The sequence below is a fragment of the Solea senegalensis genome, linkage group LG12 (assembly GCF_019176455.1).
Source record: "Solea senegalensis isolate Sse05_10M linkage group LG12, IFAPA_SoseM_1, whole genome shotgun sequence".
NCBI lineage: Eukaryota > Metazoa > Chordata > Actinopteri > Pleuronectiformes > Soleidae > Solea > Solea senegalensis.
Window position 1 is genome coordinate 21,606,765 of NC_058032.1, and position 14,121 is coordinate 21,620,885.

General features: G+C 42.1%; 2 protein-coding genes across 3 annotated transcripts; one reads left to right on the top strand and one right to left on the bottom strand.

Annotated features, from left to right (window-relative positions):
• The first annotated feature begins 1,449 nt into the window (after positions 1-1,449).
• Positions 1,450-7,492, top strand: eif3jb (eukaryotic translation initiation factor 3, subunit Jb). The gene is made up of 8 exons (XM_044040433.1): positions 1,450-1,557; positions 1,704-1,810; positions 4,545-4,599; positions 4,705-4,811; positions 4,911-5,007; positions 5,574-5,732; positions 5,834-5,907; positions 6,281-7,492. Exons 1-8 carry the CDS (start codon positions 1,545-1,547, stop codon positions 6,407-6,409), a joined length of 741 nt encoding a protein of 246 aa, XP_043896368.1. The 5' UTR covers positions 1,450-1,544; the 3' UTR covers positions 6,410-7,492.
• A 65-nt stretch (positions 7,493-7,557) lies between these two features.
• LOC122778465 (cartilage intermediate layer protein, nucleotide pyrophosphohydrolase) lies at positions 7,558-13,637 on the bottom strand. Of its 2 annotated transcripts, none has more exons than XM_044040413.1 (9): positions 13,539-13,637; positions 12,843-12,981; positions 12,490-12,543; positions 12,089-12,358; positions 11,815-12,003; positions 11,428-11,733; positions 11,224-11,332; positions 10,968-11,116; positions 7,558-10,169 (listed from the first exon to the last, which is right to left on the bottom strand). In XM_044040413.1, exons 2-9 carry the CDS (start codon positions 12,904-12,906, stop codon positions 7,810-7,812), a joined length of 3,501 nt encoding a protein of 1,166 aa, XP_043896348.1. In that variant the 5' UTR covers positions 12,907-12,981; positions 13,539-13,637; the 3' UTR covers positions 7,558-7,809. The 2 variants fall into 2 exon arrangements, with proteins under 2 accessions (XP_043896348.1, XP_043896349.1); XM_044040414.1 differs by having other exon boundaries at positions 11,815-11,994; positions 13,539-13,636.
• Between the last annotated feature and the right edge of the window lie 484 nt (positions 13,638-14,121).

A 14,121-nucleotide genomic window follows, 5' to 3' on the forward strand; every position in this document is an offset into this window, starting at 1 on the left:
TTGAGTTGAGCTGATAAGGTGCGCAAAACATTTTTTTCTTTTAAAAAATCCCTTATAAACAAGAACAACAAAAACCAGAGAATGCAAATTGATATCCACAAATGCCAACTGTCGTTACACTAGAATGTACTTGATCAAAGGTTTAAGATCAAAGTTATTAAAACCAGTTTAGATCAAAGTCACTGAAGGTAATGTTTCTGAAAAAGTGAACATTATATAACTCCTGCACAAAATGCCTAACTGGAGCAGTATGTACTGTAGAGTTCTGAGTCAACCGTATGATAATAGATTCTGCAGCAAATATGAGATGCAACTTGAAAATCGGCAGTACGACACAATTGACTGTGGACAGGATGCGAGCATGTGCCAGGTAACCTGAAAACTAGACCTGGAACTAGCAGTTGAGACCATTAACTCTTCGGGGAAAATTCTATTCAAGCACACTTCTGTTTGCAACCAGTGGCGTTGTCCATCTTTATATACAGTCTATGGTCACTTCACTTAAACACAGGCTCCCTGGTGAGTTCCATTTGCAGTCAGAACACTGAATTTCAGGCCCCCAACCCAAGAGTGGAGCCGGTGGAAATGTGCCATTAGTGACATGTACTGTATGTATGTGTGAGAATGTCACTGGTCTGCCACAGTAGGCAACTAGTTTTTTTGTTGTTTGTTTTTTTGAGGAACATAGCAAAAGGTTTCAACACCAGAACATGATCCATTGTGTTTATCTCTCGTTTATTGTAATGCCCTTTCTATGTGTTTGGAACACATTAACCTGGTTTTGTATTCCCTTCACTGGCTGTCAATCAATTGATTTTAGAATTCATTTTAAGACATTAGTATTTAGTATAAACCCCGTCTTACACCGCTGACCTCTTCAGATCTTCAGATCAAAGCCTCTTGGTGGCTCCTCAAACCAATTTCAAAACCAGAGGTGGTTGTTCCTTTCAGAGCAGTAGCACCACAGCTTTCAAATGCCTTTGCCTTGACTCTGTCTTGAATCTGCTGATTCTTTTGAGAAAGAGTCAAAAACATATCTCTTTAGCCTGGATGAATGGCTCTCACTCTTTCACTGATTGTTCTTATTCAAGTCTTAAAAATCTAGTTATATTGAGTATATATTTTTACCTTATAAGTAATATTGAGTCCGATTTGATGAGGATACTTTAATTATGATAAAGTAATGTGGTCACCATATCTTTCTTATGATAGGTACACTAAAAAATTAAGTAATAAACAATAGTTCTGTTTGAGGGCCATTCAGTGATAGGCCCTTGGAATAGTCCTAACTTCTCCCCCCTGCGACGCCCAGGGTCGAAGTGTGTACTATTGGCTGCCCAACAAGCCAAATAATAGCCTTCGTATGTTTGAACGAATTAAATTGACCTATGCTGTTGTCTGATTCTTCCAGTGATCCCGGGCAGTGAGGACATTAGACAATCTGACAGTGACGTTCAACGTGTGGGAGCTGTTTCAGAGCGTGGCCAGCGGGCTGCAGCACTGACTCCACTGTGAGCCTGTCAAACACAAGCAACACAGCCGACATGGCGGACTGGGGTAAGAAACTAAGTAGGAGAGAATAGTTGTCTGTTCACCACCCGCTCTGAGGACAGTGTTCATCCCCGCAGCCCGACACTGTTCTTGTGAGATCCTGTCGTTAGATGTGGATTGGCCTGACGAATTTCATGTTTTTGTTTTTACAGACGCTGACAATTTCGAGCCTGAGGAGCCGATTAAAACGGCGGCAGCGGCAGCAGCAGCAGCAGTGCTGGACAAATGGGAAGGCGAAGACGAAGAGGAAGATGTTAAGGTAAAATGTACATGACAAACAGTCTGAGCTGGGAGTTAACCACCGGTATTTGACTCAATGAATGCGATTTACCGCACCGGTGAATGTGTAGTTTACGACGCTCGTCGCCCCGGCTGAGCTGCCATGCTTCGTCGCTGGCTGTGGCTGCCTGTCAATCCCAACCGAGCCCGTGTTAGCTGGTGGCTAACTCATGAGGCACCAACAGGCAGACCAAATCAACTGTAGCTTAGTTAACTCTGGGCGTCTGTAACGTAGCGTTGCCACTTAATGTTTGTCTACTGGTTAACAACACTGGTGTAATCTTATGTTTTGACGTTCATTCTCAACTCTGAAGACTTAACAGAGCTAAATTAGGTTAACGTAGCTTGAAGCTAACGTCTTCCTGGGCCACCGAGCTAGCACCCTCGCTAGCTTATATTACCATGCATATAAAATTAGCGCGTATGTTAAGTTATCTCGACAATAGTGTCTGTTTGTTGAATCAAGTGTTGTGACGTTAAGGCCATTTTCGCTTAACGTTGTTTGTTCAAAATGGCTGTAGGAGATATAGCATATGTGTGTTGTCCCGAATTCCCACGGTTTCGTTTGCCATGAGGCGGCTTTAGCTTGCTAACAAAGTTTAGCTACGAGCGGATGAAATCATCATCATCATCTGGGTCGATGACTCAACCGAGCCAAGAACTAGGCCTCGAAGTTTCTTACAGTAGGCGTGTTGCAAGAGATGCTGTTCAGCAGTTGGTGTAGCGCAGGAGGCTAATGTTGTACTGGCAGAAACATAGAGAACGCGCTGGTAAAGGCCCCTTCAATTGTTAACGTTTTTTTTGTCACATATGGTAGCCTATATAGAAAAAGTGATGATTTCACGTCCTCAATTGTTTAAATCGGTTTTACTCGGCACGAAGGATAAACAGATTTGTGGTAAACCAGGTGCTGACACTGTCAGTTGCTCTAATTACCTCTATATACCGAAGGGGATATTATTGATTTATTGCTGTAATTATAGTATGCTCACAAATACCAGAGCCGCCTTGTGGAGTAATGCGAAGCTTTTTTTTCCTTTTTTAAATTTGAGTCAGTTATTACATGTACATTTAAGTGTTGTGCTTTTCAATAGGGAAGTGTTGAATGAAATGATTCTAGTGATTAACAATGATTATATGTAGACATTATTGGAGAACAACACAGGATCTTAAACCAGTTTGAATTTGTTTGATAATTTTCTCAATCCTTGTAATGTTTTCTCAATACCAGTAGTTTGTATAACATGAAAGGTTTATATATGTGTGTGTGTGTGTGTGTGTATGTATAACTCTGAAATAACCTTGTAATAAATAGACGTGTTGGCTGTTATGCTGTTAAAATTCTTTAAATCTGACAGACAAAAGAACACATTATTTCACCTGCTAGTGTTTTGAAAATGAGAAAAAATGATCATGAATGAGGTGTTTCAAATGAATGTCAAGTAAAGGTGTTTTTACGGAGACAGATATACTTTATATCCCCAAATTAAAGTTAGTTAGTTCGTTTTTATTAATCCCCTTAGGGAAAGTATTCCTCTGCATTTTGACCCATCCTAGAATTAGGAGCAGTGGGCTGCCACACTGAGTGGCGCCCGGGGAGCATTGGGGGGTTGGGTACCTTGCTCAGGGGTACCCCAGCCCTTTTTGGCCGGGTGGGGATTTTGAACCGGCGACCTTCTGGTTACAAGTCAAGTTCCCTTTCCACTTGGCCACGGGCTGCCCCCAAATCAAATTAGCCAGTGTTTAGGGAGCTGAAATGAAAGTGAAACTGAAATACTACTTCCACACTCATTTTATTCACCACCCTGTTATTTTAGAGCTCCTGAAAGGTTTAAAAATGTTACAGGGGCTGTTTTTATTTCATAATGTTTGGGGTTGAGTGTTTTTTTCTTTTGACTGACATGTTACTATTTCACAATGGGAAATTCAGATGCCACCTACAACCAGGCTCCTATTGCACAATTCCAGCTGTCAATCACACTGGCATCCACTTATATGCTGTTCTTGATAGTCTGTTTTTCTCTAAATGGGAGCAGTATTTACAAAATTAACATCAGGTTCTAAGGAAAGATTAAACTTCCAATTGAAACAATTAACTTCTCTGGAAATTGTTAACTGATGTTATAAATCAAGTGAGAAGTAGGCACATTTTACCACAGGTCAATATGACTTCAACAAAAATACCATTCCTGTTGTTGATGCTACACAAACCATGTGGCTGCTGCATCTTAGAGACTGTTTGTAACAGCATTTGTTTAATTTTAAATATTCAAATTAGAAACAGTTTTACTATTAACTAATGGGAATTTCTCCATGGCTTACCAGGAAATGGGCATCAGTATACGTTCTGTCTCATTGGCCTGGATGGAAATGGGTTTATCCAGTGTTGCAGTCTTTTGTTTCCAATTTCATTGACTGTACCTGTTGCACAGTTTTAGGCTGTCCACCTTGCTGGTCACACCAAATGCTGGTGTGATCAGGAATATGTAGATATGTCTGTGAGTGCAAAATTACCAAAGTAAATGGGTATGTCACCCATGTATCTAATTAGCACATTTAATTTAAATGTGATTTTAATTAATTTTCTAGATCTTCCCAAACAATTCATTTATTTTCCACATAATTGACACAAGTCTCATTTGATTTCTTGTATGCTTGTTGCCCGTGTAACCTGTAAAATAAATGCAGAATGTCCCCAACATTTTGATCTGCAGGACAATTGGGATGATGAGGAGGAAGAGGAGAAAAAAGGAGAGATAAAAAAGCCTGGTATGTATTTACTGTCCTCTTTGATGTGCTGTTCATTTTATTGCAAATAAATTAAATTACTAAATAGTAATTTTCCTTGCATTATTTCATCGTTTGTAATTTCAGAGACTAAGGTTTCTGAAAAGAAAAAGTTGATTGAGAAAATTAAAGAGAAAGAAAATCGGTTAAAGAAAAAACAAGAAGAGCTAAAACAGAAGGAGCTGAAGACTGAGGTGAGGACCTTTTTTTATTATTATTTTCTAAATCACATGCGTTCACAGTTTTCTGTCCTGGTATCTATAATTTGATTTCTTGGTATCTTTGTTTTACAGCAAGAAGAGCTCACTCCTGAAGAACAGCTCGAAGAGAAGTTAAGAGTGAAGAAATTACAAGAGGCTGCAGACTTGGAACTTGCAAACGATGCTTTTGGTAAGAGAACGTCACGGCTCACAATACGGTAGTTTACAACACACAATGCTGAATTTTTATGGACTATATATTGTATAATCCTTTATATGAATATATGTAGGCCTGTGTTGTGTTCAGGACCCTTTTCTGCTGTTCGCTACCACTTATGTCAACATATTAGCATTTCTGAAAGCCATTGTTGTAGCTTGTACTTTGAATGTGCATGTTTACTAAAAGCAGAACCATTAGGGATAAAATGGGTGTACCTCTGAACATGCTTAACAAATAATTGCATATTTTCCTCGACAACTAATATATGATAAACAAAATGTAAATATAAACAAATGCCCAGTGTTCTTGTACTGTTGCTTTTTGAGACGGTTTGTTTTTGGGTGAGATACTGGTATTTCGACATTACAAAATATCTAATAACCATATTAGCCAGAAGTCGATGTTTTTTAAACAATCAATACTCACTCAATAACCACAAACCTGTATTGCCTATGTCCCATTTTATGTTGCTATAAGCTCAGATTTATTTTTTAGTATGTTAGTGGGTAGATTTTATACTGCTTCTTTGTTTGCAGGTGTCACCAATGTTACTGGGATCGATGCCATGTGTCCATCGTCCAAAGAGGACTTCACAGAGTTTGAAAAATTGCTGAAAGAAAAGATATCCCATTTTGAAAAGTCTGTGCATTATTCAAGTTTCTTGGATTCATTGTTTCGGGAACTCTGTATTTCATGTAAGTCCATCACCACGTTTTTCACTGAACAATGCTGATCATTACACAGTTTCTGCTGAAGCAGGCTTGGCAAATGACTGATGTTCTTCTCTCTCTTGCAGTGGAAGTAGAGGACTTGAAGAAAGTCAGTAATTCCCTTTCAGTCCTACTCAGTGAAAAGCAGAAACAAGAAAAAGTGAGTTACTGCATGCTTGTGTTCATGATTTATCTTCGATGCAGTTTGATATTTAGCTCACGGCCAGTAGGGGGTGCTGTTTGCCCACCTTATCGCCTGCTGTGTGCTCATGGTTGATGTCAACTAATTTGTCATGTAGCATTCATGTGGTTCCTGTTATGAAACTAAATCTACAATGATTCATTCAAGTGAAACATGTAACATGTCTTATGAATGCTGCGTGTTGTATACATTTGAATCATGGAGTTTGTCGTAATGTTTACCCAGAGAATTCTGTTTAAATGAAAAGGCTGTTTTTCTGTAAGTTTGTATCCCATGTATAATGTACACTATGGACTGTTTCAATTAGCTTCTTTTTTTTTTGTCTTTTCAGCAAAACAAAGGAAAGAAGAAGAAGAAAGGGGTAGTAGCTGGTGGCGGTTTGAAAGCACAGCTGAGAGATGACCTTGACTATGCACAGTTTGATGGTGGTTACGCCCAAGACTATGAGGACTTCATGTGACGCTGGCTCCATCACCACTGCCCTTTTCTTCTCCCACCCTATAGAAATCCAGCTCTACCTTCTCATGCTGTCCAGTGCCATCCTGGAAAATCTGAACTATGTGTTGCCCCCATCATTTTGCTTCAATGACCAGAGGGACTATACCAGGGAGCATCCCGTCTCACCAACTCATTGTGTTCATACATATGGAATTGCCTTTTGTCTGTCTCATTCAGCCTCGACTCTCACACACATACTCATTATCTAGTATCTGTTGGGTGATCCAGCTTCAATGGAGAATACTTTGTAACTGCTGTTGTCTGAGTTTTGCAGGGCTCATTTTATAATGAATGACGCCTCTGTCAAAATGGCAGATATAGTATTGCAGTTATAAGTGTACTGACATAGAAACACGAGGTTCTATGCAAATTCGTAAACCAGAATGTCATGTATATATTATAGGTCTCACTTACCTGTGGTTGGTTTTCTCACAGGGAAGTATATAGTATCTATAACTTTGGTTGCCAAAAGCAGAACAATTATTCAGTACATTAGTCACCTTTATCTCTGGAAGGATTGCATTGTGTGTGATGAGTCCGATGCATCATGTAAGTAGTTGTAATATTACAGAGAGCACACGACATTCATTGTAAGATAAAAGGGATAGACGACAAGTGTAATCGACGTGACTCTAAAACTTCACAGCCATTCTCTTGATAACATCTCTGGAATATCCTTGAAAAATTGAAGCAACGAGTGCTTATAGATATTTTTTGTGCATGACAAAAGCAATTTACTAATTTGATTTGTACTAATTCAGAAAAAGTATGGATCAGGGAAATGGATTTACTTGGTACTCTTGGTCTCCTAATCATTGCTTCTGCAGGCTTGTATCAAGTGTGATGAGGAGCGGGGGTTTATGGGCTTCACCCCACCATGTCTTCATATGGGCTACAGTTAGTTGAAAGGGGTGTCTCCTTTTCTTTTGTAACAGCTGACCAGTTTTAATGTTACATGGACAATTGGATACATTACAATATGGGGAATACAGCATCTGCAGTGTTTTATAAACATCTAATTTAATAAATCACTGGTCAAAATGAAGAAGTTGTTTCCGTGTTTGTTTTCAACAACGCAGATTTTTTTTATGCAAGAACACGGCATCTCGGTCATGTTCACGGTTTTTTAAGGCATGTGTAATAAATACTCTATTTACAGTTTCAAGTAAATATTAACCACAATACAGTACAAAATGTGTAATAATGGCAACACCACTTTGGGAAGAAGTTGCGAGAAACAGGCCTAGTTTTGTTTAGTTACATATTCACCTAGAAAAAAAGTCGGTACATAATTGTATAAGGTTCACGCTATCAAGTTGTGCCATTGTAAAATTATTTTGTCTCCATGTTGAGCATTTGTAGTCAGTTTTTGGTTTCTTTGCGTTTTCCCGTGGGATTTCTGGTGCTACGTCTGCGACTGTTGCGTAGTGCGTTGGCCCTCTGCCGGCGTCGGTTCTGCCTGCCTTCTCCTCTCACTACGCTGGTCACCGTCTGACCTTGGGGATTCTGCAGAGCCTGGAAGACGCTCTGTCGTGTCACCTCACGATCTCCACAGGTGAAGGCCAGCGCCACACCCTCGTTGCTCTTCATGACACGAGATGTACCATCAGAGGTGCCGTCAAAGCACCGTCCAAGTGCTATCTCTTTAGCTGTGCGCGGATCCTGGTCTGTCACTGTGTAAATCCCATAGTTGTGGCCCAGGGGGTCCAGAGGTGCTAGCATGGTGAACTCGTTGGTGTCATTGTTGACGGCCAGAGGCAAGTGGTTGACCAGATACTCCTGAAGCATTGTGTTGACTTGGTCTCTCTTACAGCTTCCCTGTGGAATCACCTTCACCAGGGTACGATCAACACGCTCTTGATCGTACAGCATCCCACTACATTTGAACTCGAGGCAAACGGCTGAGACAGTTGCCTGGTCCATGTCACGGATGCTGCGGGTGTCACGGAGGCCATACAACTGGCCCACTGTCTTGGGATGGGTGCCACCCATGTTGTGGGAACGCACATTGATTTCATGTGGACTGCTGATTTTGACTTTAATGTAGCAGGCCCGGTATTCCATGGGCTTGGGCCACCAGCTTAGGTAGTCCTCTGTCCAGCTCATTGGGTCATCTTCATTGAATGGCACTGTGTTGTAATCGTAGCGGTCTCCTTCCACTCTCGAGAAACGAAAGTGTGCTGCGCTGAATGGGGCCTCCTCACAGTCTTTCAATCTCTCAAATGGGTACACTGGTCCATTGCTTTCTTCGGCTGTATTGGGGCTTGGCTTTGCCACATTGATGCTGAATGCTGTTTTCTTTACTCTCTGGTCTTCATGATCTGTTCGCTTGTAGTTCAGTTTCCCCAGGTATGGTTGCGGCACTCCAATGAGATTAGGATTGAGCTTGGGAGAAGACTGGACTGCCTCCAACTCTTCCCCTCCAAGGTTGGCCATGACATATGCAGAGTATGCATCAGCTTTTTGTTCGTCACAGAAAGCAGGAAGACAGGCGCCATTGGACCCAGTGATGACGCTGTCAAATCGTCCCCAGGCACGTGGGTTTGTGGAGTAGCCAGCTGAGGGCTCCATGTTTATGAGACTCACTACGACTCCTTCCACCTGCTCACTGGGCATGAAGCGTTCACTACGGAAGGCCCTTACTTTCACGTAACATCTGCGGTTCTCTGGAACGTCCAGGTTGAACAACCGTCTCTCTCTGATCTCCATGTTACCAATCAGAAAGGTTCTTTCCTCTCTTTTGCCTCTTCTTTTTTTCTCCACCTGTAGACTTCCCTCCTCCTCCCAAAGGCCAGTATAAGGGTTCAATGACCAGAGCTTCATGGTGTTGAGGTGTTCAGGCATTTTAACCTGAGCAGAATCCAGGAACACTTTCACTTCACCTGCATTCAGGGGCTCATTGTTTTCCTCACTCCTGAAGTCAACTGAGAACATACCATAGGTTCTCAGTGGCAGGGTATCTCCTTCATCTCCTATAAAATTTAGATCACTTTGAGCTGCAGCAGCTGTGGAGACGTCTCTTGGGTCAAGAAATGTTACACTAGCATTGACATTACCCGTGAAGACTTCTCCATTCTCTTTATAAAAAGAATTGGGAGGGATCTGGATCTGAACCATTGCCTCCTCACCCTCCACCTCTCCAAGCTCTAGCATGTTGGTGTCTGTGGAGCTGATGGTGACGGGTACTTTCTTTCTGAGAAGTTTGATCTCATGGTAAACCGCCCCTCCTTTGGTGTTAAATGGAAGAACCTTTGTGGTGTCGACAAATTTCTGCATGTTGTCCACAAAAGTGAGGACTAGCCTTTCTGTGTCTGGAGGGACCTGAACAGAGAAGGTACCTTTGTAGCCTGTGCGGCTGATTCTTACTCCATTCATAAAGATATGACCAAACCTCATTGGCTCATCATTATCTGCAGCAATGGCCCTGCCATACACAATAGCTTTGGTGTCCACACATTTCTGGCAACCACACGTTATCACCACCATAATGGGAAGTTGGTAGCCCTGGCATGTTAGCTGTCTTTTCTCCATCTTTTCCACACCACAGCAGTACGACAATTTGTCCTTGCACCTGATACCATTGTCCAGCTGTCCAGCACATGTACTTGAAGGGCACTTGCCCACATCATAGTAGAATGAGTCTGTGCTGTTTTGGTAGCAGTCATGTGGAAGGCGGATGTGGTGGGAGTCCGGGTTGGGGTTACACGAGTGCTCATTTCTACCTGTGTTTGAGATGTAGAGAGTGAAAAAAAAAAAAAAAGTTTAAAGTTTATCACACTATTCTATTGCAAAATACAATATACCCATTAAGTCCATGCTGGTTCACCATCACACTGCCTTGACTTACATAAAGTGAAGTAACACCTGTGCTTTTCCTGCTAAAACATCACCGTCTTGTGTGTTTACAGGTGCAATATGCAACATTCCGCCTCTCAAGATACCAGAAAACAAATATTAACCAAGTGATTTCACACTCCTCTCTGAGTCTCTATCAGACCTCAGTTTTGGTTGCCAGTTTGGCCGTTGCATTTGAGTACCACAGGAAATGCCAGACCCTGTGTAAAGATTAAAGATGTTTCATTCAAATGGGCTTGTTTGCTGTGTTCGCTTGAACACTCCCTTGTCATATTCACAACATGTTATTGTTTTCTGAAAGTCTGAGTTCAGGATATGACCTATGTTTCATGGTTAAGAGTTCCAATTTGATGCAACAATCGACAGTGAGTAACAAACCAAGAGTAGTTAAGTGTCCAGCAATAGTCAACTCTATGGTTTTACCTGCAAAGTACTAATCTTTGTTCTTTGCTTAAAGGGCTTCAGACAAGGAAAGCGATAAGGCCAGGGCTAATATTGATTGGGAGCTCTATGAGACGCAAAAGGGCTTCAATGGAGGAGTAAGTAACTTTATGTTACATGTCTGTTTTCATTTGTGACTCGCTAAAATAGTTGACTGGTATTAGCTGTCACAATCACTGGCCGACATTGCATATTGTACATTTATACATTTAATGACAATGCACCTATGATTTTAAGTGTTGCTGGCTTGGTCTTAATGGCTCCAGATGGACCACTCGCTCTGCAGTAGTATTCCCCTGCCTGTTCAGGATGCAGGTCTTTTAGGACCAAGGTGTTGTCCGTCTGCTTCTCCAGGAGACTGTTGTTGTGAAACCTGTTTTTTTCACACACACAAGGAAACACAGGCAGGACATATGTAATTAAAAATAATTCTCTACGGAGGATTACAGACTTGCGGTTGATAAATAAAATGAATCATACCATTGGTATTTGTCTGGCTGAGGTGTTCCTGTCACTTTGCAGCAGAAGGCGGTGGTTTGACCCTCCCTCCTGGCCTTGCTCTCAGGGTTGCTCAACACATGAAGTTTCTCTGACAAATCACAATTGAGGATGAAATTACAAAGATGCAGCTCACAGCAAATCTGATACGTCGACAAACTTCCAATACACAGATATTGATTGTACCTGTTCTTTTCAGCTGGACACTTACGACCGATGTGCGTTCAGTACTCTGTGGCACAACAACGCTCAGGGTGGCGTGACCCTGCAGGCTGATGGTCAGTGTGGTGTTGCCATCGGGGCAGATGCCGGGGATGCGTAAGTGTCCGTTGTGGTCAGTCAGGGTGAGGAGTTTGCCGTGGCGAGTGATGGTGGCTCCTTCAGCAGTGAGACCTCCCGCTCCGCGTACGGAACCCAACAGGACGTGCTCTTCGCACAGGCAGGCGTCACACTCGGCATTCGCCCTCCCAATCACACAACGTAGGGAACAATCTAAACGGCAGAGTTAAACAAACGTTATGTTCCCTTTTGTGAAAAATCCCCCGTGTTTATCAGACTAAAGTGATAATTCACCTGTCTGTGGGCACTCGGGTCCATTGCATGTTCTCTCTTCTACTTTAGGCCCAACGCAAGGCACAGAGAGAGAAATGCAGTTTCTGGAACGAAGTTGGATCCCCACTTGATCGCAGGCAGCAGAGCATGGCTCCCAGTCTGACCAGGTGCCCCAGGTGCCCTGGATGTTCATACTGAAATCTAATATAGCTTAAATATTATTAAAACCATAAAGTCTGTAAACTTGGAAATTGTTTGGTAGCATGATGAATAACAAAGGTGTTCCAAACCAAACCTTTGGGACAGAGGAAGCGGACTGCGTAGTTGGAGCAGTTACGTTCGGGGCCTTGTTCCTCATTCAGGCACCAGAAACCCACAGTGGGGTCCGCATGGACTTTCTCCCCAGTCTCACGAGCGGGAACCCATTCCGTGGTTCTGGCCTCAATTGCCCGTGGTGTCTGACACACTCGGGCGCGGTAATAGAAGCGGATGGCGTCCAGCTGCTCATAATCTCCACGACCTCCGGGGTGATCGACATTGAACCATGTGGTCCACTCGTAGTTTTCTGGGTACATTCAGAGCACGGGGACAAAACGTGGCATGAACACGTCGACTAGCACAGGAACGGATGACAACGAATTAAACAAGTAACAAAATCACCGTGTACACTTCAGAGTGGTTTAGAACAAACATTACCTTCAGAGTGGTAGACAGAGGGACCAGGTTTTCTGTTGTCCCTTCTCCATGACTCTGCAACAGACATTAACAAAAGATTTAATATAAGTCTACGAAATCAAACGATCTTTTAATTTTTAAAGTGATTCTATGCTCATATAAACAGAATTATGGGTAGTTGCTTGACCTTTAAGTGAACTTGTAAGTCAGTTGCGAGTTTTATTTAAACACTGACACTTAGCTGGGAACGTGGTGTCATTCTTTGACTGCTGTCGGACATGTGTGCATGTTTGCAGGGAGGGCGTGGCTTTTTTTAGAAACACGCATGTCACTAACAAGCTCATAAACATGGAGACTCGGTGAGACACACCGACCTTGAGCGGTAACAACAGTGGCTGCGGTGATTCCCAGGATGAGGAGAAGAGGCTTCAGTGACATTTCCGCTCTCTGACCCTCGACCTTTCACCTCTGGTAACGTGTGTTTCACACCAGGAAGTCCAACAGCACAAATTCCTGTTGTAAATAGAAGAGTAGGATCAAAAGTTGGGAGTAAACACAAACTTAATTTTCTTTTTAACTCAGCGATATTTACTCAAAAAGACATTTAAGTTCACTTTTAGTGATAAACTGTAATACAGTATGTTTTTTTATTAAGTGTGTAAAGATATGTTCCATGTTTTTTGTTTTTTTTTTGTCTTTAGGTTTTAGGGCTGGACAGAGCCCCACACTCAGATTACACATCTGTGTTATCCATCAGCGTTTGTCAGGGGAACGCTCAAACATTTCTGCATCCACCGAAGAAACACTCGCAACACAATCCAAACACCCACGCACACACACACACACACACACACACACAGATTTGGATTAGTACACACACAAAACTGTACACAACAATCAGAATTTTTTTTTTTTTAAAGTTATTAGATTAAATAAGATTATAATACACATCAAATTACAGGTCTATGCACTTTAAACATAGGCGTTATAATACACTGTGATATATAATCCAAAATGAAATACAGGACTGACAACACATAAACATTTTTAATAATCAGATGCATCCTTACCTCCTTTAACTGCACTGTCCTCGTATTTCATAAAGGAATGTCCTTCACCCTTTCTCGCTCTCTCTCTCTTTATATTCCCGCCTCACATTTCTCTCCTACCCCACTGCTCTTCACTCTGTGTCCACACACTCCCTCACTGTCTCTTTTATACCTCCCCACTTCAGCGCCCCTCCCTCCCTCTCCTTGTTGGCAGCGTGCCACAGCATCTTTTGATTACGCTATAATCCTCATAATTCATCACCTTCATTGTGCGGCCGTGACACTCAGTGGCTATTAAACAGTGCTGCATATGAAAGACAATCAGCCGGGGGGCGTGGGGATGTGAGGAACAGACGCTGGCATTAATAAATTGACCTCCTTGTGTTCATAATCTGTGCTGATTGAGTCACACTGAGCATTTGTCTTTGCGCGCTGCTCTCAGGCTGCGTGTTTCTGTTTCACTCTGCGGGGAGATCCTGACACTGCACATGCACTTTCTAATGAGTTTTAAGTAGAGGTAGACTGATTTAATCGTTGGCGGAGTCACTGGACGGTTTTCTTTTGTACTGTATGTAATAATTACATGAATAATCATATTATTAAT

Excerpts from the sequence above, each read along its gene's own strand:
- eif3jb (XM_044040433.1), top strand. Across the intron at positions 1,811-4,544 it reads ACGAAGAGGAAGATGTTAAG|GACAATTGGGATGATGAGGA; the intron begins GTAAAATGTACA and ends TTTGATCTGCAG. Across the intron at positions 5,008-5,573 it reads ACTTGCAAACGATGCTTTTG|GTGTCACCAATGTTACTGGG; the intron begins GTAAGAGAACGT and ends CTTTGTTTGCAG.
- LOC122778465 (XM_044040413.1), bottom strand. The coding sequence starts at position 12,906 with ATGTCACTGAAGCCTCTTCTCCTCATCCTGGGAATCACCGCAGCCACT. Across the intron at positions 12,544-12,842 it reads CACTGTTGTTACCGCTCAAG|AGTCATGGAGAAGGGACAAC; the intron begins GTCGGTGTGTCT and ends TGTCTGTTGCAG. Across the intron at positions 12,004-12,088 it reads CCGCTTCCTCTGTCCCAAAG|CTATATTAGATTTCAGTATG; the intron begins GTTTGGTTTGGA and ends ATAATATTTAAG.